The sequence below is a fragment of the Crotalus tigris genome, unplaced genomic scaffold (genome assembly GCF_016545835.1).
Source record: "Crotalus tigris isolate CLP2741 ecotype Arizona unplaced genomic scaffold, ASM1654583v1 scf7180000023606.2106662, whole genome shotgun sequence".
NCBI lineage: Eukaryota > Metazoa > Chordata > Lepidosauria > Squamata > Viperidae > Crotalus > Crotalus tigris.
In genome coordinates this window covers 1,336,877-1,364,033 of record NW_024100074.1, presented here as the reverse complement: position 1 = coordinate 1,364,033, position 27,157 = coordinate 1,336,877, and the positions used below count along the sequence as shown (strand labels likewise).

Genomic DNA, 27,157 nt, shown 5'->3' with positions numbered 1-27,157 from the left:
ATCAAGGATTTTTTTAAAAAAACCATTATGACATTTTCTACAGTGATCCATAAATACAGTTTTTAAATAAGTATTTAACTGCAAGTTAAAAATATGAGAGAGGTGAATTATTTGCTGTATTATATCCTATTTTATCCTTGCAGTTAGTCCCATCATCTCCTTTTAAAACATGATCAAAATATAATAGCAGAGTTATTGTAAAATCAGTTTTCTATTAAGGTTTATCACATTCTCCACAAAATTATTATTTTCTATGAAGTCTCCAGCAATTATGTTAATGCAGTCCTTTTTTGATCCAGGTTGCTGTTTCTTTATCCACATATTTAGGAATGGAAGAGCCTTCTGAGTCATTTTTTTCACAGAACTTTTTATATTTGTCAAAATATATCCTAAATCTGCAGTAAGATTGATTCCTGCGACAAATAATCCATCTGGAAGGCAAAAAACAGGAATAAGAATTGCCATTTGATTCTTGTAACAATTACCAACAATTTTCTAAAGAAGGGAATGTCTCACCCATTTATTTTAATAAGTTATGGTAACTCACTTTATTTGCAAACTATATGCATTATGAGTATCCTTCAGATGACTTGCAACTAAGGGGCAGGAAAAATATTATCTTTCTTACATCTTATTTTGGATGAGTCCCAAATTCAGTCTAGAAATGTCTGCTTGTGTATCCCCAAATCAACCCAAATTAAAACAGATGTACTATAACATCCTTGTTACAGTATTCAGTATATCAAATGTTGCTCTGCTCATATTAAATTTTTTATATGCAAAGTATTTTTATATATATCCATCTGACTGCAAAGATGAGATCACACTTCTGAATAATGTGAAAAATTTGAAACTAATGAATCCCTGTCACTTTTCCTGCCACCTTGTTTCCAGCCAAAAACATAGGCTGCAGGAAATCTAATCAAATTAGAGTAATATCATTAGGATCAGAGGAGCATCTAGTAATCTGATTCAGATCACTAGAGCTACAGCAAATCCTCATAATTGAAGATGGCTTGGCTTTTGTGGTTTCTGTTGCATCATCACAAAAGCTGGTTGCTGCGTTTTGGTGGATATTTGTGGGAATGCTCATGGAGGGAAACTCAGGAGTTGATTCAGAATATACATCATATATGCAGAAGGGACAAATACCTGGGCGACCACTTTGCTTCCTTTTTGCCAAAAACTCAATAAGCTTTCGTGCTGTATCCTTATTTCCCCACCAGTATGGAATTGCAGGCCACAATTCACTATGTTTTATCAATTGCTCTATTTTGTCATAAGACAAAATAACCTGGTAGCCACTGGACCACATATTCCATAGGGTTGGGACAATCTGAAAGGAAGAATAAGATAATATTTTGTATTCCATTTATTTATATCTTACCTTTATTATTTTTACAAATAACTCAAGGTAGCAAGCAAACATACCTTCCTTCTCCTATTTTCCCCACAACAACAACCCTGTGAGGTGAGGTGGGCTGAAAGAGAGTGACTGGCCCAAAGTCACCCAGCTGGTTTTTCTAGCTAAGGTAGGACTAGAACTCATAGACTCCCTCTTTCTAGCCTGATGCCTTAACCACTAGACCAAACTGGTTCTGTATTATTTATATCAAATAGACTTGGGATACATCTGCAATGAACTCTATTGGACAAGTTCTGCAGGGGTCACTCAGTATTACCCAAGAATTGTTCAAATTTTGCCAAGTATTACAGTATCATTTAAAATTATATATGATCATTCCACATTCCCCCAATACATTATCTGATCATACCAAAGCTAATTAGTTATCTCATAAACTTAAAATCTCAAAACTAAGTTTTCCAAGCAACTCACATTTCTAGGACACAGTCTGGAACTGAAGATCTTCTTTATACAAGACACCAAATGATTATGATGATTCTCATCCAAGCCATCAAAATTTCTGAAAGCTAGAACAACTACTTCCCAAGGATGGTTTTTCAACCATCGTAAAATGTCCCATAGAACAACCTATAAAAATCAATGTAAGATTGATAAATGCAGTGTGAGATTTGGCTTTGTGACACGAGGAAAGTGAAGCAACTATAATCGGCCAATTTCTCAATTCTATTGTAACATACTATCAGACCAGGAAATGTTCATTGTACAGGATATTCCATGTGAACTGGAAACTGGCTATTTACATATTCTTTCCTCTTTGATGTACATAAACTTGTAATGGGTACTGATCATCTAGAAAACCATACAAAATCCAACTAAATGTTACCATAACTATGAAATATTGTCTACATTGTGATTCCTAGAAAGCCTAGCTTCAATTTTCATGCTTTATAAGTATTTGTAATCCAACAAATTGAAAATTACTACGTTAAAAAAAGGCTATCCTTCTTAAAAAGAACATTGTCCAAAGAGATAGGACTAACACTACTCTTTTCCTCCAGAATTGTTAGCGTGCTCTTTAATTCCAGATCCTAAACAAATTGTTGAAATTCTGCAGAATATTCCTGCACACAACACTCCTTGGCCAATCATTTGGCAGTCACTTTCTTGACTTGATCCTCAAAATCAGTTGTCAAATGTGCTGCAAAATGATTAGCATGCATCCTAACTGCAGTTATTCATGCAGTTATCAAAACCTATTCCAGCTGAAATCACAGGAGGGGGTGCTATTTCATGGGTCCCTAAATCATTAGGTTAATTCTTTACAGATCATTATAAACATCATCTGGCCTCAACAAGATGTATAGTTTACATTGGACAAGGAAGGCACTAGTTCTGGGCAGACTGGTTTGGCAAGAAAAGAGGCACTTCCTGTTGGATGATTTCCACATTTGCTCCAGAAGCTGCATATGAAGCATTGGCAGAATCAGTCTGCCCCCCTGCATTGGGAGGGATTTACTTGGGATGGTTGATTTCAGCTAGTTGGCTCATTATTTAGGATGGTCCATTTGGGTAGCCGTTTCGTTCTGACAATGCATTAAATCACTAGACATTTGTGGAATTAACAGAGAGCAGGTAACAAAAAAATTAATTATTGCTCTCTAGCAGTAGCAGCAATGGGGTAGGATTGGCAATCAAGCTGTCAGATTCTTGACTCTTCATGACTCAACTTGCTTCCTAAGCTAGCCTTGGCAGAAGGCAGTGTTTGGTCAAATAAGAATACTTAATGTAAAGAAGAATGAAACCAAAATATATCAACTGCTACTTACACACGCAGAGGTTTAGACCTTTTCATCCCATGAAATAATGGACTCTTAGCATACCACCTGGCAGCCGAAGTTAAACATTATTCAGCATTTGCATAAGTTGTTCAAATCAACTCTGCTCTGAAAACCACTAACTCTTAATGTACTTTGCACATTATTTTTAATTTAATTTGATTGGTGTTGGAACCAATTAAGGGAAACAAAAATCTTTGTTCCCTGAAAATAGGCCTTCATAAGGGCAGATACTTCAGACAATACAGTTATGAAGGGGGTATTGTTAACTCTCCTTTGCAAATCTGTATTTCAATGTCAATTAAAAAACATTAAATTTTTAATTAAGTAGCATAGCTTAAAAATATTTGATTAATGTTGTTTTTAATCCATTTAGATCATACTTTGATGAATAAGCAGAGACAGAGACAGAGATACAGAGACAGAATATTTCAGCCTAAGAATGTTGAAATCTATTAAAAAATAAATTTGAAAACATTGTTCCAAATTGTTTGCACCTAAAAGGTACATAAAAACATGATCAAATGAATTTTGCTAAAGTTAGTCATATTATTTAGAAGAGTTTATTTTTTTTATTTAGGAATTTATGCTATAATTGCTGTTCAATGCACTGTGGAATCTTAATAATTTTCCAACAATATGTAACTGGATGTGACATGTGGCAGGAATGCTTGAGTCAATATGATCATTTCTGAATCTTTACTAAGCACAAGTTTGGGAGTTGATTCAAGCAGTGGTTATCAGAATATTCATATCTGAAAAGCTGGCCACTGCCTGACTTAATACATTCGGTTTTATCCAAACAAACTTCCCTTAATGTATATCCTATTGAAATCAATGGGGCAAATTAGTTATGGATTGATTTGTATTCATTTTAATGGAAGCTACAGTAAGTGAAGTATTGATCCTATCCTATGAAATTTCTAAACCTCATCAATGAAAACCATGTTAAATACAACTGCATCTTCAAAATTGCTATATCTATGCATAATACTGTAAGCATAAACGTTCCAGTTCATAAGTAACAAGTATTTAGTTTTCATAGAGAAACCGTTATCAGTTTTAACGGATATAAGCATAGCTAACTTTTCTGGTGTCAGCTATTCCTGTCTCTCTCCAACCTCAATATCAGAGGCCACCATTGTTTTGCTGTGAGTCCCCATTAACTTCAATTTCATCAACATTATATATATATATATATATATATATATATATATATATATATATAACCATAATTCTTAGTCATTTAGTGGCTTGGTACTACTTTAAGTCTTCAGAAGATATAATGAGTTGAACAATACAGATAACTCTTCCTGTCATAGAAAAATAGTAACCCAATATACATATTTTGAAGCAAATAATCAAGCAAGACAACCTGACTTTGGAACTAGTGAGAGGCTGCTACTACTTGACATACATAAATGTTCTGGTATGTACATCAAGTAGTAGCAGTCTCTCATTGGTTCCAAAGTGAGGTAGTCTTGCTTGATTAAGGATTATTATACATCTGACATGCCTTTATGTTAGCAAACTAATCTGGCATTTTCCTACTCCATTTAAGGTAATATTATAACAAAATGTGCCATCCAATTTTCCAAAATGTTTTCTTTCTTCACAAGATGGTTTCTATTTGTATTACTCAGTCTTGGGATACTTTAAAATTACTTTTGGCGGAGTGTTTTAATTTACTTTATTCAGTGGTGGGATTCAAATATATGAACAACTGGTTCCTTGTGTGGATGCTGCTTCCGGAAGTCCATTCTGGGCCTGGCAACAAAAAATTAGCTACTGGTTCTGCCGAAGTGGTGCAAACTGGCTGAATCCCACCACTGACTTTATTGCTGCAAGATGGCAAGACATGGTATTCAGGACACAATCTATACACTCTAAAAATCATTGTCAGAACTGCAGGAAATTCCTGCTCCCAACATTAGATTCACCATTATGCTTTAGTTGGTGCACAAAGCTTTATGTTGGTTCACAATTTTTTTAAAAAAAATCTAAATATATCTACAAATAAATCTAAAAATGCCTAATGCAACAATATGGGATAAAAATGGCAAATGTTTTCATTTCTAGAGTTCTTCAAAAGATATGATGGTGTTGAACAACAAGTCAAAAATTCTAAAGTTCAGCATGTCTCAACAATGAGATCATGAAATTCAAAGCTAGTCTCAAAATGGAGATTCTGGACCAAATGTAGTAGTTCATGGTAAAGGTTATCAATATGAGAGATCAATATCTAGCTTTTAGGGACAAAGGAAATTGTTATTTTCTAATTCTGATAACATAAATGACATTAGTCTCCACTCTGCCAGAACAGGAAAAAGAAGCCAGAAGCATATTACTACTAAAAAGCTGGGTTTCCTCACTTCTGCACAGAAGGGACACTACACAATCCACATTTTTTAAATCGTGTATTTTACTTAAAACAATAATTTCAATAGAATTCAGTTAAGAAAATGTACCTCTACTTCCACTGTTGTATATAACATATGAACAAAGTATAATTTCATGGAAGGATCGTCGGATTTGTGAGCTATTCTAAAATCGAAATACCTAATTCCAGCATCCAATTGTTCCAACACAGTCAGATCCTGAAAAGTTAAAAAAAACACAAAGGTTTCCAAAATGTTTGCAAGAAAGATATATTTAATTAAGTTTCAATGATATACATTTCATAAATTTTAAACAGTTTCAGGAAGACAATGGTTTTGGATTGCAGTCTATAAGTCTCTGGTAAAACCCATAATTTCTAATAAAAAATAAATGGAACATAGACCACTTTCATCCAAAGATTTTGCTCTTCCTTATGATACCTGTATCAAGTTGTACTGCAGAAATTAAAAAAAAGTATAAGAAAATTTAATGTTGTAAAAACAGACCTCCAAAAAATGTTTACCTGTGTTATTGACCATCTCAAAATAATAGGGTGTACTATGCAATGCATATGTTTATCCAGTAACTGCAGCAATTTGGATCCATTTGCACTGACTTCTGACTCCTTATCCAGACAATATGTCATTGCATCATGACTACCTATATAGGATTAAAGACAAAGTCAACCTAATTCTAATCATTTGTCAGCCTTTTCAAATCTTACCACTGCACCAGAGTTCATCTCTAAAACTCTTCTTATTCTACTGTAAAACCAGAGAAAACTGATGGCAGAAACAGACCTAGTGGCCCATCAAGTCTGCCCTTTGACTTATTTTATAATTCCCAGCAAACCATTAAGGATTATTATAAGTAATAAATACAAATAATAAAACTCACCTGAGAGCAAATGGGTGGCATATGATTAGATAATCGTCAAGAAAGGATGACTTCTTTTGTAATGTTGAAGTAAGGTAAAACACACATCTCTTCATGAAAACAATCCTTCTTTAATCTCTGTATCAAATATGATAAGTGCTACCTAAGAACCCCCTGGGTGAATCAGATGTGTTGTACCTCTAGCACCAGTCATCTTTTGGGAGTTGTATGGTGCAGGGATTTGTTTCAGTGTGATCTTCCTGGGTTCTTCTTTAATGTATGTATGTATGTATGTATGTATGTATGTATGTACTGTATGTATGTATGTGTGTATATGTATGTATGTATGTACTGTATGTATGTATGTGTGTATGTGTATGTATATATACATACAAGGACCCACTCCCCACCATGGATAAGTCAGCAGTCATCTACAGAATTGACTGTGAGGACTGCCCCAGTAACTATGTTGGGGAGACCACCAAGAGAGTAAGAACCAGGGTCCATGAACATAAACTAGCAGTAAAAAGGGGCGAACAATACTCTAAGATTGCGGCACATATGACTGAATCAGGCCACCGATTTGACTTTGAAAACATATGTGTCTTGGCCAGTGACTATACGAAAGGGGGCCGCTTGCTTAAAGAGGCATGGCATATCGATCTTTGCCCAGCCCACTTAACGAGAGCTTGGAGCATGGGTAATCCCCCACCCCACTGGAGACAGCCTAAGGCAGGGGTCAGCAACCTGCAACAGTGAAAGAGCCACTTGGATCCATTTCCCTCACAAAAAAAAAATCCTGGGAGCCGCAAAATGTGCGCGCGCACACGCGCATGCGCACAGAACACAGGGCTTGATTGAAGAGAGGAGCTTAAGGCGAAACGTGCGCCTGCCCTGCCCCCCATCCAGCTCTGGTATGAACGGCTCTGCAGTCCTGGCTTCTCTTCCCTTCGGAAAAGACTGCTCTCCCCTCACCCCGCGCTCTCCCTCTCTGGGACTTTCTTCTTGCTGCCTTTTGGCACGAAGGTTCCCAGGGAGCGGAGGAGGAAGCCGACGGGGAGAAAGAGCTGCTGCAGTGAATGTTCTGAGGCAGCAGAAGACGGTCGCTCGGGCTCGCCTATCTCAGCCTGCTGCAGGAGGCTGGAGTTGAGGCTTCTGGTTTGCTCTGGGAGGGGTGCTTGGAAAAGGGAGGATGGGAAGCGGAAAGTGGGAGAAAGGACGCCTTCCAGCTCTCTGGGGTTCTTTCGCTGGGAGGTGAGGAAGCAGCAGATCTGCTCCGTGGGAGGTGGGAGCAGGCAGCCTCTCCTTCAAACTTTGCCAAGTGACTCCAGGAGCGAAGCGAGCTACGAGTCCTAGGAATGTCAACTTTGCGAAAGAGGGAGGCGATGGTGGGATTAAAATAAAACGGGGGGGGAGGTTGAGGAAACCCAGCAGATGCTTACATCAGAGGGCCAGCAAGAAAGGCAGGGAGAGGAAGAAAGCTTTCGGGGCTTGTGCACAGACATAGCGGACTCTTTCTCGTCTCCTGCCCTTGCTGCATCTCCTGTGGAGATCATTTGCAGCTCTCTGTGTCTCTGCCACTCAAAGCCATCCTGCAGCTTGCTTCTTGAAGCGATTTCAATCAGCCCCATTCATTGCCAAGAATCCCCATGGAAGTCAATGGAGGTCTGCGGCGAATCAAAAAGCCAGCTGCAGCACCTCCACGTCCGTTGATTTGACCAGCTCAGCGGCCCGGGGACGAGCAGGAACCGATGCCCCCACTGCCCGCCGGGCTTGCTGCCTGGCCTGGGGAAACACAAGGCCGGCTCAGCGGCCCGGGGACGGCCAAAACCCAATGCTTCTGTCAGCCGCCACTGCCGCCCAGCCCGGGGAGACGCGAGGCAGGCTCAGCGCCCCGGGGACGGCCAAAACCCAATGCCCCTGCCGGCCGCCACTGCCGCCCAGCCCGGGGAGACGCGAGGCAGGCTCAGCGGCCTGGGGATGGCCAAAACCCAATGCCCCTGCCGGCCGCCACTGCCGCCCAGCCCGGGGAGACGCGAGGCAGGCTCAGCGCCCCGGGGACGGCTACAAACAAATGTCCCCACCACTTGCTGCCTGGCCCGGGAAAAAACAAGGCTGGCTCAGCGGCCCGGGGACGGCTACAAACCAATGCCCCCGCCGCCTGCCGCACGGCCCGGGAAGATGCAAGGCTGGCTCAGTGGCCCGGGGATGGCCAAAACCCAATGCCCCTGCCGGCCGCCACTGCCGCCCAGCCCGGGAAGATGCGAGGCTTGCTCAGCGGCCTGGGGATGGCTACAAACCAATGCCCCCGCCGCCTGCCGCACGGCCCAGGAAGATGCGAGGCTGGCTCAGCGCCCCGGGGACGGCCAAAAACCAATGCCCCTGCCAGCCGCCACTGCCGCCCAGCCCGGGGAGACGCGAGGCAGGCTCAGCGCCCCGGGGACGGCCAGAAACCAATATCCCCGCCGTCTGCCGCCCGGGGAGACACGAGGCCGGCTCAGCGGCCCCGGGACGGCTACAAACCAATGCCCCTGCCGCCCAGCTCGGGAAGATGCGAGGTCAGCTCAGCGGCCCGGGGATGGCCAAAAACCAATGCCTCTGCCGGCCGCCACTGCCGCCCAGCCCGGGAAGACGCGAGGCTGGCTCAGCGGCCCGGGGAGGGGCAGGAACCGATGCCCCCACTGCCCGCCGGGCTTGCTGCCTGGCCTGGGGAAACACAAGGCCGGCTCAGCGGCCCGGGGACGGCCAAAACCCAATGCTTCTGTCAGCCGCCACTGCCGCCCAGCCCGGGGAGACACGAGGCCGGCTCGGCTGCCCCTCCGCCTGGTGCAGGTAAGCCCCCTCCCTCCTCCCCACTCACCCTCCATCTCCGGGTCTGCTCCTGCTTGGCCCACTAGGGCCGCAGCTTGCGGGAGGGCTGGGCCTTTCAACGGAGGCTCTGCTGGGCCGCTCCCAGCATCGATCCTGGGGCTTCCCCGCGTGGCTCTCTGGCCACATGCACCTCGGACTGGGCCAGCCCCGGAAAGGCCCTTCCTGGCCACCAGGGGGCAGGGCATCCGGCTGCAGGGCCAATCGGGAGCAAGGGGCAAATCTGCATGTGTGTGTGAGAGTGAGAGAGATAGAGAGAAGGGAAGCACAAGTGCCTCTCTGTCTCTGTCTGTCTCTCTCTCTATGAAAATGGCGGAGAAGGCTCCAGAGCCGCAGGAGGTGGCTCAAAGAGCCGCATGCGGCTCCGGAGCCGCGGGTTGCCGACCCGTGACCTAAGGAAACACCGAATATATCAATGGAGAGGATTATAGAGAAGACTTCCCCCTCTTACCTTCCTCAGCCCGGGAGTATCCAGATGGAACGCAAACAACGATTGAGACCTCCCCCCCTCCCAAAACGGTCAGACATCTCCGAGCATCTGAAGGAGCATCGAGAGACGCAGGAGCATCAACGTGTGGACTAGGGGTTTGCACACACACACCGGGACATCCGGAGGGGAGAGCATCGCCTGATAAGAGATCCATATTTAAAACACCCTTGGCGGGGGCATTGAATTGCCTGCCATATTTGGGAAGGGAAAGAGTAGCCTCTCCAACCCCACTGCCTATAACAACTCGATCACCCCATTCAGCGGTACCAACCCGAATGCACCAACAGGAAGTGTGGAGTGACCCCGATGAAGATGCACAGGGGAGGAACACCAAGAGTGGAGGGGAGAGAGCAGTGAAGGCTGATGCTCCTGACTGTCATATAGAGAACATCCAGGGTGAGTTAGTTAAAACTAGGATGGAATGTATAAAGATCGGAGATAAAGAGAGGAGACGCCTGGGAGCAACAACTACCAGACCATACTCAAAAAGGGGAGAAACAGCCTCATTAGCATGTTTGGTGAATACGACCCGCCCTCCCCACCTCGCAATGCCACTCTGCCCGTATCAACAGGCAACACGGAAGAACCCTCAAGACAGCACCGTGCAAGCAAGGAGCAAGGAGGAAACAGGGGGTGTGGTAGCAATTAACTTGAATAACATCTGCAGAGACCATGATTGGGGAAAACACAAAGAAAATAAGAGACAGTGCATTGCAACAGGGCAATCAGAACGGAGTGGGGAAGGGGGGGATGGAGGTGTGCAACTAAACAAAGTGGGTGTTGCAATAAAGCAAAAAAAGAGGGGGGGACATTCCACCAAACCCCGAATTTGGCAAAGAGAAAACATCCGATGACATTTACACAAGCAAGAAATGTAAGAAAGCAATTATTGCTAATAAGAAACCAACAACCGGGAAACAGCCTATTCCATCAGGCCCAATGACAAGATCTAGGAGCCGGGTGCAGACCCTGGCCAATCTATAAAGAGGACTCTCTTACTGACCGACATTTTGAGCCCTGATGATGTCAGCAGTTGCTGACGAAAGCTAGGCATTTTATTGGTTTTATTGTAATTTTATTGACGTTTTACTAAATTTTATTAAATTGTTTGGCACTCCCTGGTGCTCACATTTATTTGTTTGGTTTTATATATATATATATATATATATATATATATATATATATATATATATATATATATATATATATATATATATATATATGTTTTCTGAGGTTTTCGCGGGTATTTGTATGTAGGTCTTTGGTTGTTCGGGTTTTCTCCCGCGTAAAATTGGAAGTGTCTTGGCGACGTTTCGACGAAGTCCCATTCGTCATCTTCAGGCTGGTGTTTTCAGCTTCGTGCTTCGAGCAGCAATGTGTGGTCTTAGCTGTTTCTTCCTTTTAACTGCCAGTGGGGGTATGAACTGATTGGGTGGGAGCTTGGCTGTGTTCTGATTGGGTGGAGGTGTGTTCTGAATGGTTAGGGGCTTGGCTGTGCTCTGATTGGCTGGGGGAGTGTTCTGTTTGGTTGTGCTCAGGTTAGTCTGAGTTGCAGAGGGGTTTAAGATTTTGGGCTGCCTTGCTATTTTTTGGCTTCGCGTTCGTGGTCGTGCCTCCTCTTCATGGAGGGTGTCAGTTTGCTTCATGTATGGATTGGAGGGGTTTAAAGTGGCTAATGATGCAGCTGTGGTCTGGCTTCTGGTTTGTGGTCGTGCCTCGTCATCGGTGTGGCTTTGGGTTTGTTTTTTGCGTGGATGTGTGGTGGTGACCTCCTGTGTGGTTTTTGTGAGTGTGGGTCTGGTATCATTTTTTGTGTTAGGGAGTCGTTTGTCAATAAGGGCGGGTTTCCAAATGGCTGGTAGGCGGGAGGTATCATCTTGCTTGTTCATGCTGTGTGGGCGTTCTTCTATCTCGATGGCTTCTCTGATTATTCTGTTATTAAAATGTTCACTTTTGGCAATGGTTCTGGTATTTTTAAAGTCAATTTCATGAAAAACCCACTGTATACAGTTTTAGGTCACATTCTTAAATCTTATTCCAGCTTTCTTTTTGTGCCAAGCAGGTTTCCATAACAAAGCCTCTATATAAATAAATAAATCTCTCTTTATTCCTTGTGGTATCATTTGAGTCAAGAAAGAGCGTCCCCTCCTCTGTTTTAGGGACCTGACTCCTTTGTAGACAATCCCTTGTTGTTTTAAAAGTTCAAGTCTTGACATTTGAATCTGCAGAGTAAGACACTCCATTATGTCCAATTTTGTGGTTAGTAGTTGATTATCAAAATTGTCATAGTTCTCAATTAGTTGGATTGGCATGTCCATTTCTGTTAGTTTTGAAATTGTGTATAGTTTAGTTACAGTCATTTTTTGATCATCAGAAATCTCAACAGTTGTATATAGAATAACAGAATCTTCTTTAATGTTGATTAATTCCTCTTCTGTTGTTTTTTGGTCTGTAGAACAGTCAGATGAAATCTGAAGGTAGGTTTGTAAGTTCAAAGTAGAATTTCTGTTTTTTTATTTCTGTAGTACTCTCTTTTATTTGCAGACATATTTGCTCAATGGCTTCATAGATTTTTTTCCAATATAAGTTTACAGTTGAGTTGTGAATAGGGTTTCTCCATTTCAATAGTAACTAGAAACAGGCCTGTTATCTTTTAGTGGAGGCTGTATTTAATAACGTTTAGCCAAGTGTCCACCCCCACAGATTTAACAGCTGTTGAATTTCTGTGTCTTTTCCCTTTTGTGATGATCTAAAGGTCAAAACCAATCTCAGCATCAAATCGAAAAAAAAAACAATTGCAATTTTAAATTTCTCCACAGGATGTCCTCAATAGACTATAAAGTCTCTTCCCAGACACCAAAAATGATGTTGACAAAGTCAGGAAAAAATAATATTCTTCACATATAAACTAAATCCAGTAATAAAATTCAATAATAAAAATTTTTTCAAGATTCCGAAGTAAATAGAAATAAAAAATAGTCAATTAAAAATAATTTTCATTCCATTTTCAAAGCTTCTCTTCCCACACTAACAAACGCCGCTCTCTAAGAAGGGAAATAGTTCCAAAAATGCTTTTTACAGGAAACAAAAAAGAGAAAAGGGCTAAGAGAAGGGAAAAAAAGGTCTCACCCAGATCAACCATGGTGGTTCTTTATGCTTAGATGTTCTTCTGACTTTGGTTACAGTAGCAAAGTGATCGGCTATTTTACTGGCCAATCTTTTCTCCGTCAGCCCTAAGGAGCAATCTCGGACCGCGGAAGGAGCTGCCGCCCTTTCACAGTTGACAAGGGCCTCCTCAACAGTAGTCGCCCCTCCAGGGCAACTTTTCGACCCGATTAAGGGTCTACCGGCAGAGGGAAAGCAGCCAGCGAAGAGAGGAGTCTCTTAAAAAGCCTACACACGCCGCGATCCGAAACCGGAAGTCTTTAATGTATATTTTGAAGCATTGTCCCAATGGGAATGATTTTCACCACACCTTAATTTAGAGATTGATAGGACTTGGTTGGGGTAGCCATTAGAGCAACTTTTATTTCATAATGTTCAATTAAAGCTATCCTGGGAAGTCTTATGCATTTCTTTAAATCAGGGTTTGTGGAGATTGGGAAACTAAACTAAAAATTCTCTATCTGATTCTCATATTCAATGGAATAAATGATATATCCCACCCACTGAATGGGTTGCTAGTACAGACTGAGCAAGGAAAAGAGAAAATCCTTGTATGCTCGTGATTTTTTTCTTCAAGGGGTGTTTTAAAACTTGGATTCCACTAAAATCCTTTTATTTTGGATAATTTTTGACAAGATGCGCAGAACACAATAGAATGTTATAAAGCTCTGAAGTTAGCATACACGTATCTGTGGCACTGGGCAAATACACCCTTTATTTCTACACTTTTTGAAGAGATATGTTGCAAAGATACTAAGAAGTTGAAAATGCTAAACATGTTTCTTTATGTTATGTTATGTTTTATGTTATGTTGTGTTATATGTTATATGTTTAAACAATTCTTTCCAATTATTCAAAATTTATTTCAAAAAGCCTTACCTGGTAATGACAAATTAGAGAGAGGTACAGCCCAAAGACTTTCTGGTAAATCAGACATCCACTGATCAGCTTCACTGCCCAGGTTAATGGATTTCTTTTTTGGCTCTTTCTTCCTTTTTCCCATTTTGAATAATGTCCTAGAAAAAAAAAGTCTAATTCAAGAATAGGTTTTAACTCCGTTTTGCAGATGCAAACTTAATTCACTCAGTATCCTCACACATCTCCCATCCTGATGACATTCTCAAAATCCTTCAAAACCTGGCTATTCTTCCAAAGCTTTGAATTGGAATAACTGCAAAATGTTTTTCTTGATGTGCATGGCTTTCTCTTCTGAGTGTACATAATCTATTTCTCAGATTCTTGTTTCTTGAATAGTGCAAGCTACTCAAAATAGCTACATACATCACAGGGGGGGGGTATTTTGAAGTTATGACAAACCTACCCAGAGCTACTTACAACCTATTTTCAAAATTACAATGACTACACACACACACCTACAGTCATATGATTACATTTGGGGCACTTGGCAATCAGTTTACCTTTTAAGGCTGTTTACAGCACCCCACGCTCATGTGATCTCAATTTGCAAATTTTTTTTTGCCTGTATCCAATGTTTATTTCTGATTTTGGCAAAAAATATGCCATTTGTTTATATGGATTCGCTCAACAACTGCAGCATTCATTTAAAAACTGAGCTGTTTGTAATTACTACTGCAAAAAATGATGAACAAATAAGGTCCAGTCACATAATGCCTTGAGTTATGACCGCAACTGTAATTCTGAGTTACCGGACAATAATTGTTGACTTGTGAGTTCAGTTACATAGCTCTCGTTCTGGTTCTTCCCCCTCAGTTTTAGATCTATAACCCCCCAGATTCCCCACTCTTTACACAATTCTGGCTCAGCATCAGTGATGTCCACACTGTGTATGTGGAAGGGGGGAGGTTTAAAACAGGTAAGGGAGCCTCATCATCCAAGCCCTTCCTGTTTTGTTATATGTGTAATACAGGTTCAAAAGGGGCAGAATGTGGATTATGATGCCACACTTACCATCTTGCAGATTTTGACACACATACACAGATGGTTATGGATGCTGTTCCTCAGATTTTCTGATAGCTGTGATAAAAGAAGGAATACAGTGGTAACTTGGTACTCATCATTAATTGGTTCCAGGAGGCATGATAAGTACCAAAAATGATGAGTACCAAACAAAGTTTTTTCCAAAAGGAATACACCAGGAATGAATCACCAGGCAGTCAACACTGACAAGTTCTACCTTTGCATTGAGTACCAAACAAACAATGGTACTGGAACTAAATTTTGCATCAAAATGCATTGAGTACCAAGTTCAATCAGTTTCAAAGCAACTGAGTACCAAAGTACCACTGTAATATCATCAGCCCAAGTCCTCCCAATAATAACATCAGTGCAACTCCTTTCTGTGACTGATACACATGGATACATAACCTTCAGTGTCAGTCCAATAGTTCAAGATAAGCTGAAGCCACATCATCAGGATCAATATTTGTATTGCTGACACCAAAGCCAATTCATACTATTAAGCTATCCAGCTAAAACAGAGCTATTTCTAACAAAAGATTCAGACAATTATCTTTAACTGATCTTCACTCTCAGAGCTCAATAACCTAAAGTGAGGCTTTTCAAATGCTGGGTTTCTGAGAACTGATGGGGATTCTATGAAAGACTAAGGACATCCCCCCCCCCAAAGTAGTTCACTTAAGCACAGTCAATTTTCTACCACTAGACTTGGTTTCTTAATCAAAGATACTACCATAGGATATTTCTTTTTAATTAACTGGTTCTCTGGTTTAAACATATCATCCCCTAAGGCTGTGGTGGCGAACCTATGGCACGTGTGCCACAGGTGGCATGCAGAGTCCTCTCTGTGGGCACACATGCCGTCGCCCCAGTCCTAGGCCTTCAGCTGGGTTTTATAAAACCTTTTCACTTTAGGCCTCCGCTGCTGTGTGCAAAAAAAAAAGGTTCAATCAATCAATTTCAACTTCTCGCGGGGAAAAAAAAAGATCTCGCGAAGTTGGAATTGATTGAACTTTTTAGTCCCGCCTAGTCTGCCTTTACCACCGCAGCCACGCCCACCCAATGGGCCACGCCACCCAATGGGCCACACCCACCCAATGGGCCACGCCCACCCAGCATCTGAAGATACATAAGTGGGTTTTGGGTTGCAGTTTGGGCATTTGGTCTCTAAAAGGTTCGCCATCACTGCCCTAAGGTTTCCGGGTTAATCCAAATGAAATAGATGTTCAGATCTTTCACAACTTTCAGTAGGCATTCTTTTTGTAGATATTGGAATTGTTAATTTCATATTGCTGATGTTTTTACTTTATATTGTCCAAAGCCAAAATAAAAACATTCTATAGCATCGTGTATTTTCACTAGGTTACAAAAAACCAAATACTATAATGCCCAGTATGATTAAACATCTATAATTTAGGAAAATTGATTAGAATGCATGTTATTGTTCACTGAAATCTAATTTATGTCATGCACTTTGTTCAACAAGCTCACTTGAATCTAACCTCATGCTACATAGATATTTTATGGCTTTGCCAGCAGATGTACAGCTACAAGCTGTAAATAGATGCAACCTAATTATCTGATTCAGGTCCTTCCACTGTTGACCTATTTTCATATAATCCTTTTGAGTGTTGCTTATTGTTTCTTAAACGATTTTCCTGCCCCCATAAATTGTCAGTTAAAAACACAACTCTTTGAGGAGTGTGTCACAAAGGTATAAACTCAGAACAGCCTCCTTGAGCTTGAATTTATCATAACATGCCATATTCCTCTTATTGTATTTTCATCTGACTGGCTTCAGAAAAGTCTACCAGATTCAGTGGGCATTAAAAGTTGTTTCAGATGAAATTTATAAGCCAAAGAAATAACTCCCCTGTAGACAATCTCTTCCACATATAGTCAAGTTAAAGCAGTAAGAATGTTATCAATTTGATTCATATCGGTATGGCCACATGCAATTAATTTGATCTAGAAACAATTATTACTAAAAAGCCATTTTTTTCTGGAAATATATTGCATCTCATTCTGGATCTAAACATTTAAAAAGAAGAAGAAAGAAAGAAATGCTCTGTATTTAAGAACACCTTCAAGCATGCGGTGTGTCAGTATTCACGGAGGACCCAGAAATTGGACCTGTTATCTATAAAAATGATAATTTTTTAAAATGAAGTTGAATCCAAGCAATTTCTACAACCATTTTTCACAAACTGGTGGCTCCCAGATGTGCTGAACAACAGCTCCCATCATCCCCAGCCATCAAGATTCTATGCTCTTCCAACAAAGAGCTAACAGTCACATTCCCAAATTGGCAGAAACTTTGATTAAAATAGCTAAAACTGTATTTATCTGTACATAGGACATTGTTTACATTGTTTACATTGATGCAGCCTGCAGCATTAGTGAAACCTTTAAGTCATAATTACTGGGCATAGGACACATGACTTATGACTCATATGACCCCTCACTTGGGCTCAGCCTGGTCAACTCCTACATATACTTCTGCTATTCTCCATATAGATATGCAGGTGCCATCACATTTAAAGGAATCTCTAATGTTACCTTCAGATTTTCAAATTGGTCTAAGATACCACCCCAAGAGAGGTACAAGATTTACTATAAAAAAACAACAACACTTCTCAAATCTTTCTCTCTCCAGTAAGTATATGAGGTGGTTTTCTGGTTACTGATTATCATTTTCCTACTGTCTCCCAATGAAATCAATGTGATAACTCTAGGTTAGCACAAATAGGGGCCTCTCAACAAAGCTAACTCTGAGGGTGAAGGTTCATTCTCTGAGCTTGTGGGATGGTTTCCAAACATTTTGTTATCAGGCTAGGTAACATCTTCAGCAGAGTTTAGGGGATGTCAGTGTTCTTCTGTTTATAAGGGCTTCATGTGGTCAGTAGGTCTTGTGATGGGTCAGGTGTGGGTGTGTCAAGTGAGGATCTTGTAATGAGTCAGGTGTGGGTGTGTCAAGTGAGGATCTTGTAATGGGTCTTGTGATGGTCAGGTGTGAGTCATCAGTGGGAATCTTGTAATGGGTCTTGTGGTGGGGAGGTTACATCAGGTCAGGGCCATTGGAAGGTGAAGTGCTGGCTGGGGGCCTTGCATGGGTTGGTTGGGGTTGGGTGCTGTCTCTGGTAGCTGTGCGGTTGATTTGGATTCTGAGGGGTTTGTAGGCTGGTTGTAGGTCAATGTGTCTGTTGATGGAATTGCTTGTGAAACATCAGGCTTCAATGAACTCCTGAGCATGGCAGGTGGTAACATGGCGGATGACTTTGGTGTTGCTCCAATCAAACTGGTATTGTTTGGTGTTGGTATGGGTAGAGATGAAGGATTTGGGATCGTGGCGTTTGATTGCTAGCTGGTGTTCATGATTCTCGTTTTTAATTGACATGTTTGTCCCATGTAGAATTGGTTGCAATGACTACAGTTGATTTTGTAGATTACATTGTTTCTTTCATTTTTCTGTATCTTGTCTTTTGTTCTGGATAATTCCTGGCAGAGAGTGGCTGTTTCACAACACCTATCACAACATCCTCACTTGACACCCCCACACCTGACCCATCACAAGACCTACTGAACACATGAAGCCCTTATAAACAGAAGAACACTGACATCCCCTAAACTCTGCTGAAGATGTTACCTAGCCTGATAACAAAATGTTTGGAAACCAACCCACAAGCTCAGAGAATGAACCTTCACCCTTATCCTAAACCCGAGCTACAAATACTTTCCATGATTGCAAACCCCTAACTCTGTTTGGGCCCTTACCAGCTGTTTTCCTATTTCTATAAAGCTGAGAGAGATTACTGTAGGTCTGTCAAGAAAAAAATATGCCTTCTGTTAAAGATGGTCTTACACACCATACTAAGCCCTCTCAACCAGTGGGTTTCAGAGTTAGCGATGATCCAGTTGAAGTAATCTGATGAGTCTGCTTGACTGAAATAAGAAATTCTCATATGTGGAGCCTGGGTGCTCCCTGAGCTTAGTTGTTTTCATGCAGATATTTCATTACCCCATTAGGTAACTTTTTCAGTGGTGGAAGAGAGTAGAGTTTGCTCTATGTTATATACAGTAGCTTGCACTGTCAGTGTTGGTGGGGGTAAATACTTTGATTAGGTTGTTATTTACTATTTGATTGCTTGGCTGGTGTTAATTCTGATGTTAATCTCTGCTTATTTGGATGTAGATTGCTTGCCAGGTGGTATTCTGGTTTTTTTTGTTTTGTTTTTGTTAGAGAATTTTAATTTCTCTATTGGTGAAAAAATAAATCAGCTCTCACAGTTGACTGCATTTAGCTGATTCAAAATAACTTCTTTACATATATATCAAAATATTTACAATACCATACATTCTTCTTTACAGCAACATAGCTCAATTGAAGATTTCTTACAGAGAGATACAGAGACAGACCTGAGACTGGAAATCCAGCTCCTAACTCAATACCTTTTGCACAGACTCAGTAGCTCTTTCTTCACATTGGCTGACTGAGTTACCACATGACTCTTCCTGCTCATGAATATTCCAACACTCCTCCCTTCATGACAGGAAGAGACATCAGACCTATTAACTTAATACATTCTTTAATCGTGAAAAACCTTGTGCCACTAACCTGGCCTTATACTGTACATCATTATTTGGCAATACCTTTTTCTGATATACCCACTTACAACCCACAGCTTTGGTTCTCTGTGGCAAAGTCACTGATTTAAATACTTCATGGTCTCCCATGGATTTCATCCCTTTATCCATGGCCTCCTTCCATCTTTCTTGTTCAGCTTTTGGTAATGCCAACACTTCTTTATAACGTCTTGGCTCATACCACACATTGCAAACCTTTACCTTGCTGGCAGAATACCTGTCAGGCGGAATTCCTTTGTTACATCACTCTGACCTACGTGGTAATAACTGCTCCTGTGTCTCAAGTCTATCTGGCTTCATGTCTTGTTCAGCCTCTCCTCCCTGAACATTGACATCTTCAATAATCATTTTTCCATCATTAGATGAGTTATTGTCATTAAATAGATCACCGTCATTAAGTGAGACATACCTAGAATTTGAATTAATTCTGTCCCAATTTTGTTCTGCAAAATTAGCAGACCCTGAAATTACAATTCTTTACTTCCATTGCTAAAGCGATATCCTTTTGACCCTGGCTCATAGCCCACAAATCTGAGCTTTCTTGCCTTTTGCTGTCCCTTTCTTCTGATTGCTTTCGGAATATGTACCCATGCAGTACTTCCAAAAATTCTCAAATGTGCCAGTGATGGCTTTCTCCCATACAGAATGGCATATGGAGTATTATTAATGGAAGAACTCCACAGCCTGTTAACTATATAATTGGCAATCAATATGGCTTCTCCCCAATATGACCTGCTCATACCAGAATCCTATAATAATGAATCTTTCATTGTTTGCAAAACACCATTCCTTCTTTCAGCTACACCGTTCTCTGCTGCTGTGTAAGGATTTGTACATCTGTGTCTTATCCCCAACTGCCCCAACCATTGTTGGAATTTAATTGACATAAATTCAGTACCTCTGTCAGTGTGCAACTGACACACTTGTTGTCTGTACCTTCTCTCTACAAAACTTACCCACTGTTTGAATTGTTGTAGCACCTCTGTCTTACCTTTGAGCAAATAGCAAAACCCATACCTGCTGTAATCATCAACAATTACCAGTGCATACGTTGCTCCTCCCAAACTGGCTTGCATAGGTCCCACCAGATCTGCATGGACCAGCTCTAGAACTCTTTTTGTTTGTCTTGTGCTACATTTACTAACTGGGAATGCCTTTGACTTCGATGCTTTGCATACTGCACAGTCCAAATATGTTTTGCATCCCTTCAAATTTAGCCCTTCTGCAAAATCTTGCATTTGCTGCAAAACTTTAAAGCTTCCATGACCAAATCGTCTATGCAGAAGATGAACACATGAATTATGCTCTGAAATTCTTAAATATATGGGAACATTGAACCTTTTGTCCCTGCAATACATATAGATTATCTTCCTTTATGCCTTTTGCACAAATATTCCCATTCCTTTTGATGAGACACTTTCCATTTACAAAAATGACTTCAAAACCTTGTTTGTCTAAATTAGACACATTTAACAAATTATGTTCCATTTCAGGTACACAAAGCACATTGGTAAACTTTGATTCCAAATATGGAATTTTTACATTGCCTTTTCCGATGATCTTTGCTTTCTGGCCATTTGCCAAAGCCAGAGCTTCTTGTGCTACTGAAACAAACCTGCAAAATAATTCAGAGTCATTAACAATTGTTTGACTTGCCCCACTATCTATTATCCACTTGTCTCTGTTGCTGCTATAGCAAACTTTTGCAACACCAAAATGTTCCTTTTGCAAATCAGTCCTTTTTGGTTGCACAAATGTCCTTTGCTGCAAATTGTTCCTTTGCAAACAGTTCCTTTTCAGATGTGTCTTTTCTCCACAAATGTAGCAATTCTTTTCTTGCTTAGCTCTCTGCCTGCAAAATGTTTCTTCTTCGGAGACTTGCAATCTAGACCCCCTCCTCAGGAATTTCACCTCCTTGTGGCTGCTTCTAAAATGGTGCTTTTCTTGTTCATTAAGCAAACATGCCTTTAAAGCCTCAAAATTTAGTTCTTGCTCTTCTTTACACTCAAATATGGCAGAAACTGTGTCCCAGGTTTTATCTAAACTGTTCAACACCAATAAAACCTTTTGGGACTCAGGGAATTTAATTCCACGTTGTTCTAAGTCCAAAAATAAACTTTGCATTTTATTTAAATGCTGTTCCACAGATTCACCTGCTGCAAACAGGCCCTGTAAAGTTTTCTTGACAATTGCACTATATTGCATGCAGAAACATTCACGTGCACAGCTCTCAACTTCAACCAAATCTCCTTTCCAGTCTTTAAATTTGCAACATTTAGAAATTGTTCATCATCTAAATTCAAGATGAGATAAACCATTGCTTGATCATGACTCTTCTGATCAGCAGCTGCAAATACTTGTGGTGGATTTTCAACAATATACCACAGCTCTTTTGCTTTGAGCAAACATTCCATTTTTGCAGCCCACACAATGTAATTCTTCTGGCCCAAACGAGGCACAGAGCTTTCCTTAAATTCCATTGCAGCCATTCTGCTTATTCTGCCTTGTTCTTATACTTTCTAAACACAGGCAATTTCTTCCAGCTTTAAATTACAATGCAGTCCTTAGTAAGCTCTGGGCCCATCACCTGTTAGAGAATTTTAATTTCTCTATTGGTGAAAAAATAAATCAGAAGCTCTCACAGTTAACTGCATTTAGCTGATTCAAAATAACTCCTTTTTATATATATATATCAAAATATTTACAATACCATACATTCTTCTTTACAGCAACATAGCTCAATTGAAGACTTCTTACAGAGAGATACAGAGACAGACCTGAGACTGGAAATCCAGCTCCTAACTCAATACCTTTTGCACCTTCAGTAGCTCTTTTTTCACATTAGCTAACTGAGTTACCACATGACTCTTCCTGCTCATGAATATCCCAACAGTTTTGTTTCCCTTTTAGCTTTTTTATTGTGTCTTTTGAATGATATGTAAATGTTGTTTCTGATCACTGATCACTGATTTGTCTGAGGACAAGATTTCAGGAATTCCTAAATATTTTTAGATTTAGTTTGGTCTAGCATACTCACAGTTTCCTAGTTGAAACCATGGTTATATCTGTCCATGTGTTGTGAAATTCAGGAGTTTTTGTCATATTTTCTGACTACCGGTGCACTAAAGTATGCACTCTGCTAGACTTCTGCTTCTTTGTCCTTTATATGGGCTGTTATAATCCTTATGCTATATGTTGTCGTAGAAGACTTGTGTTTTTTGTTCTTGGGCTACTGAAAGATGTTTCAGGGGGCTTCAGCTGGTTTGTGTGCTGCAGAGATGCCATGTGGTTATAATTGTATGTTGGTTGTTTCTCAGATGTTTCTGATGTATGACAGTGTTATCTTTTCCATAGCTTATATTGGTTGTGCTATAGTGGGTTGGGTAGTGAGAGACTTTTTGATAAAGTTGCAAGGGTATACATTTTATTAGAGAATGTTGCATAGGTAGTCGGTTTTCTCCTTCTGGTGTTCTGACTTGCAGCAGTGTATTTGTGCTCATCTGAATAATGTTCTGTCAAAGCTCCTCTTGTGGGAGGTGGGGTTGTTACTTTAGTAGCATTTGGTTAATGGAGGTGGTTGTTTGATAGGCTTCTATTTCTAATTTGCCACCATTCCCTTTGCTAATGGGGATGTCAAGGAGTAGTGTATGGTTATTTTCTTCTTCCCTTGTAAATTTTATCTCTTTGAAGATGTTGTTGAGAGTTTCATGTGTTTTCACCTTTTTTATTATGACAAAGGTGTCATCTACATTCCAAACCCATTTTTTTTATTGTTTGTGTGGGAATGCTGTAGTTTCTAGTTGCTGCATTATAGTCTCTGATATGAATCCTGAAAGTGGTGATCCCATGGGTGTTCCTCTGATTTCTTGGTGTATTTGTCCATCAAACCGAAAATAAGTAGGAAGGCAGAAGTTGATAAAGTTCATGTTTCTGGGTATTTCAACCTTAGTGTATTTGGTAAGATAGGTGTATGTGTAGTACTGCTACCATGGATTCTTTTGCTAGTTCTGGGTCTATGGGTGTAAAGTGCTGTGACATTGGATGAAACCAAAGTCTCATTTTCCTTCATTATTAGGTTTTTGATTTTCTGGAGGCCCTGTAGTGAGGAATTGATATAGTATTCATTCCCCTCTGTGAAGTGTCCAAGCCAATGTGTTGCACATTGGGATCCCTGGTAACAATACACTTAGACCAGTGGTTCTCAACTTATGGGTCAGGACCCCATTTGGGGTCGAACGACCATTTCACGGGGGTCGCCAAACAAGGCTGTCTGCCATTTTTTTCCCCTTTTCTTTGGCCATGCCCCTGGCACTCAGTGATGTATAAGTGGTTGGGGGTCACCACAACATGGGGAACTGTATTATGGGGTCGCGGTATTAGAAAGGTTGAGAACCACTGACTTAGACAAAGAGGTATCAATAAAGAATATTTGTAGCTCAGGGTTCAAATGAAGGGTCCTTGCTGTTCTCTGAGCTTGGTGGTTTTCTTGCAGATGTTTCATTACCCAAACTAAGTAACATCATCAATGCTGGTCTAGCACTGCTTGGAGAGCACCAAGGACCCCTCACAAAGAGGAATGTCAGGCTTGAGTGTCCATAGAGCATGGGAGGATGGATTCACTGCTTTTTATCCCACACTGTTCTTTTATGATCTGACCTTTTGTGTTTAGCTCATTGAGTGTTGTTCCTGGGTAGAGGTTTGCCTGATTGCAAATTTCTCCCATTTGTGTATTTCTGAAGCATTTGATGCCAAATGGAGAACCCCAAGGTCAATAGAGATCTGGCAAGGAAGAGAATATATGTAGCTCAGAGTTTATCTGTGGAGTCCTTGGTGCTCTCTGAGCTGAGTTGTTTTTGTGCAGACATTTTGTTGCTTGGCTAGGTAGCATCTTCAGTACTGGAACAGAGTTGAGTTGCTCTCTGTTTATATCAGCAGTTCTCAACCTATGGGTCGCGATCCCATTTGGGGTCAATTGACCATTTCATGGGAGTCACCAAGCAAGGCTGTCTGCCATTTTTTTTTCCCCTTTTCCGGTGGATGCCTTACCTCCCTTGGGCTGGGCCAGCTGGTGGCCCAGCCAGTGGTCGGCCTGCTCCGTCTCTGCCACTTGCCAGCTACGCCTTAGCCGGCGCAGGGGGCGGCACCACGCATGCGCGGTGCTCCTGGGCAGGGAAAGTCCTCGACTTACCACCGGTTGGGTAGTCCTCGACTTACGACCAGTTTAGTCCTCAACTTACGACCGGTTGGGGTTGAGAACCACTGGTTTATATAAACTTGCTCACCTGCCCTGTCAGTACAGATGGGGGTGAGGTTTTCTCCTTGGTAGTTTCTTTATAGGGCTATTGTTCCACTACATTTGTATGAATTGTCCATATAGCAATTATTTTTAACACACGTTTAGTACAGGCAGTTCTCAGTTTACAACCATTCATTTAGTGACCATTCAAAGTTACAATGTTGAAGAAAATAACTTACAACTGGTGTTCACACTTACAACTGTTGCAGTGTCGCAGCAGTCACATGATCATAATTCGGGTGCTTAGTAACTGTCACACGTTTATGATGTGTCCTACAGTCATAGGATCGCCATTTGTGACCCTCCCCGCTGGCTTCCAACACACAAAGTCAATGGGAAAGCCAGCAGGAAAGGTCACAAGTCGCAGTCAGTAACACTAGGGCAAAAAAAGTTGTAAAATTGTATACAGTGATGTGATGCTCCACTTAATGACTGCATCGTTTAACAACAAATTTTATGGTCCTATTGTGGGTCATAAGTCGAGGGCTACCTGTATTTCTAGTTAGTCATTTCCCATCCAACCCTCAGCGAGTCCAAGGTCAGCTGGGAGATTCAAATGACAAAACAAAACTATAGGCTTTAGGACCGGGTTCATACATTGAACCATAATAAACCACTTTTTTTTATAACCCGTTTCAATAGATTGCAGTGGCTAAAATCAAAAATACATGTTATGACTCAGCAGAGTTTAGGGACCAGATCAAACTCAAGTTGAGTTTCTCACAGAGCACCCAAAGAATCTGATGCTTCTAATCATTAATTGAAATCAGGATTGCAAATGGTATTTTATTGTGTGGTTGCCCTAACAAATCAGTGAACTTTCTGAGCATCTTAGAGACAGCTTCCACCTGTGAATGTTTGCCCGTTCAGAGTCTTTTTTTTCCCAAATAAAGTTTGCTAAGAAGGGGCAAATGGAACACTATACAGTAGAATCACTAGACCACTTGGAGTATCCAACCATAAGTGTCAAATTGCAAAGAAAATATTAAGCAATATATTCGTTCTTATTATTATTACCTTGCCATATTAATGCTTCAGTGCTGAAGTGAAATATCATAGAAGTCCGATTTTCCCTGGCAAAATTGTGGCAAACCTATTCACACAGTTCATAAACCACAATAATAATTTAATTCCGAGTTATCAGGGATAGGACCAACAACTCTTCTTATTCATCTTATCATTATTAAAACAAAAGGGGGGGGGAATATTCTGTTACTTACTGACAATGAATAAGCGAACGGACCAATCAATCAAAGCCACTCCGATCCAGGGAACAGACTGAAGGGTTTCAAAACCCGCTCCTTTCAAAACAGATCCCTCGATGCCCTCAGGGATCCGGAGTCCTTTGTCTACCGCTCCAACATAAGCGCAGCGCCTTTTGTTTACTCACTGTTTTAATCAGCATCTGAGCAATCCTTGCAAAGAGACAACGAGCGACTCGGGGGGAGCCGCATTCCCTCCAGAGAAGTCGGCTCAGATCTCCTGCCACAGTCTCGCGGATCCTGAGTTCTTTGCATACCAGCCGCGCGATTGGTCTGCTTCGACAGCGTGGCTCCTCCTTCTGCCTTGAAGAAGGCGGGAAATGCCAGTCGAAGAGCAGGTATCAATGCGGGGCGAGAATCGGGAGTCGTTAGTTTTACAGTGTCTAAAATAAATGTGGACTGCACAAAGCCTGACGAGTCAGGATGCAAATCTGCAGTGCAAATAGTCAGGCAGGGACATCCAGGGCTGATTTCCGAATAACGGGACATATGAAGATCCGGTTCAGGATAAGTTTCGGGCTGATTCTGTACCTGTTACTGCCTCCTAAATCAACTTGCCGAAATCATCTGAAGGATCGTATATGAAAAGCACAGAAAGCTCTCCGGGACAGAAAAAATTAAAAAGTGCTAGCTCGTAGAGCAATTACTGACAAAGCTTCAGGCAAGACTTGTACAGTATATGAATTGCCAGGCTTTGTGTTCTCAAGGTACACTTCAATTTACCTCATTTTCTCTGTGTGGGAGACAGGAACCCGAAAGAAATTACGTGGGCTGCAATTGCCCAAGGCTCTAAGGTGTGACTGAATGGTTTGCATAAACACAGAATCTACATTCTTTATCAAAGTGGAGGAAGGGAAGGATTGCTTAAAAATGTCTGGGTCAGACAGTCAACCTTGTCAACTTTAAGATGTATTGATTCATTTCCCAGAATTCCCCAACCAGCCTGGCTGGGAGATTCTGGGAGTTAAAGTCCACACGTCTTAAAGTTGACAAGGTTGAGAAATACTGGTCTGGCTTAAAATCTTTCTGAGTATGACT

General features: G+C 41.1%; 1 protein-coding gene across 4 annotated transcripts; it reads right to left on the bottom strand.

Moving 5' to 3' along the window:
- Positions 1–110: 110 nt before the first annotated feature.
- On the bottom strand, positions 111–26,370 carry PLCXD1 (phosphatidylinositol specific phospholipase C X domain containing 1). Of its 4 annotated transcripts, none has more exons than XM_039319657.1 (8): positions 26,248–26,370; positions 14,909–14,974; positions 13,859–13,995; positions 6,104–6,240; positions 5,670–5,798; positions 1,838–1,993; positions 1,153–1,336; positions 111–431 (listed from the first exon to the last, which is right to left on the bottom strand). In XM_039319657.1, the coding sequence occupies exons 3-8, from the start codon at positions 13,980–13,982 to the stop codon at positions 193–195; spliced, it is 969 nt and encodes a 322-aa protein (XP_039175591.1). In that variant the 5' UTR covers positions 13,983–13,995; positions 14,909–14,974; positions 26,248–26,370; the 3' UTR covers positions 111–192. The 4 variants fall into 4 exon arrangements, with proteins under 4 accessions (XP_039175591.1, XP_039175590.1, XP_039175593.1 ...); XM_039319656.1 differs by having other exon boundaries at positions 26,078–26,353; XM_039319659.1 differs by lacking the exon at positions 14,909–14,974.
- Between the last annotated feature and the right edge of the window lie 787 nt (positions 26,371–27,157).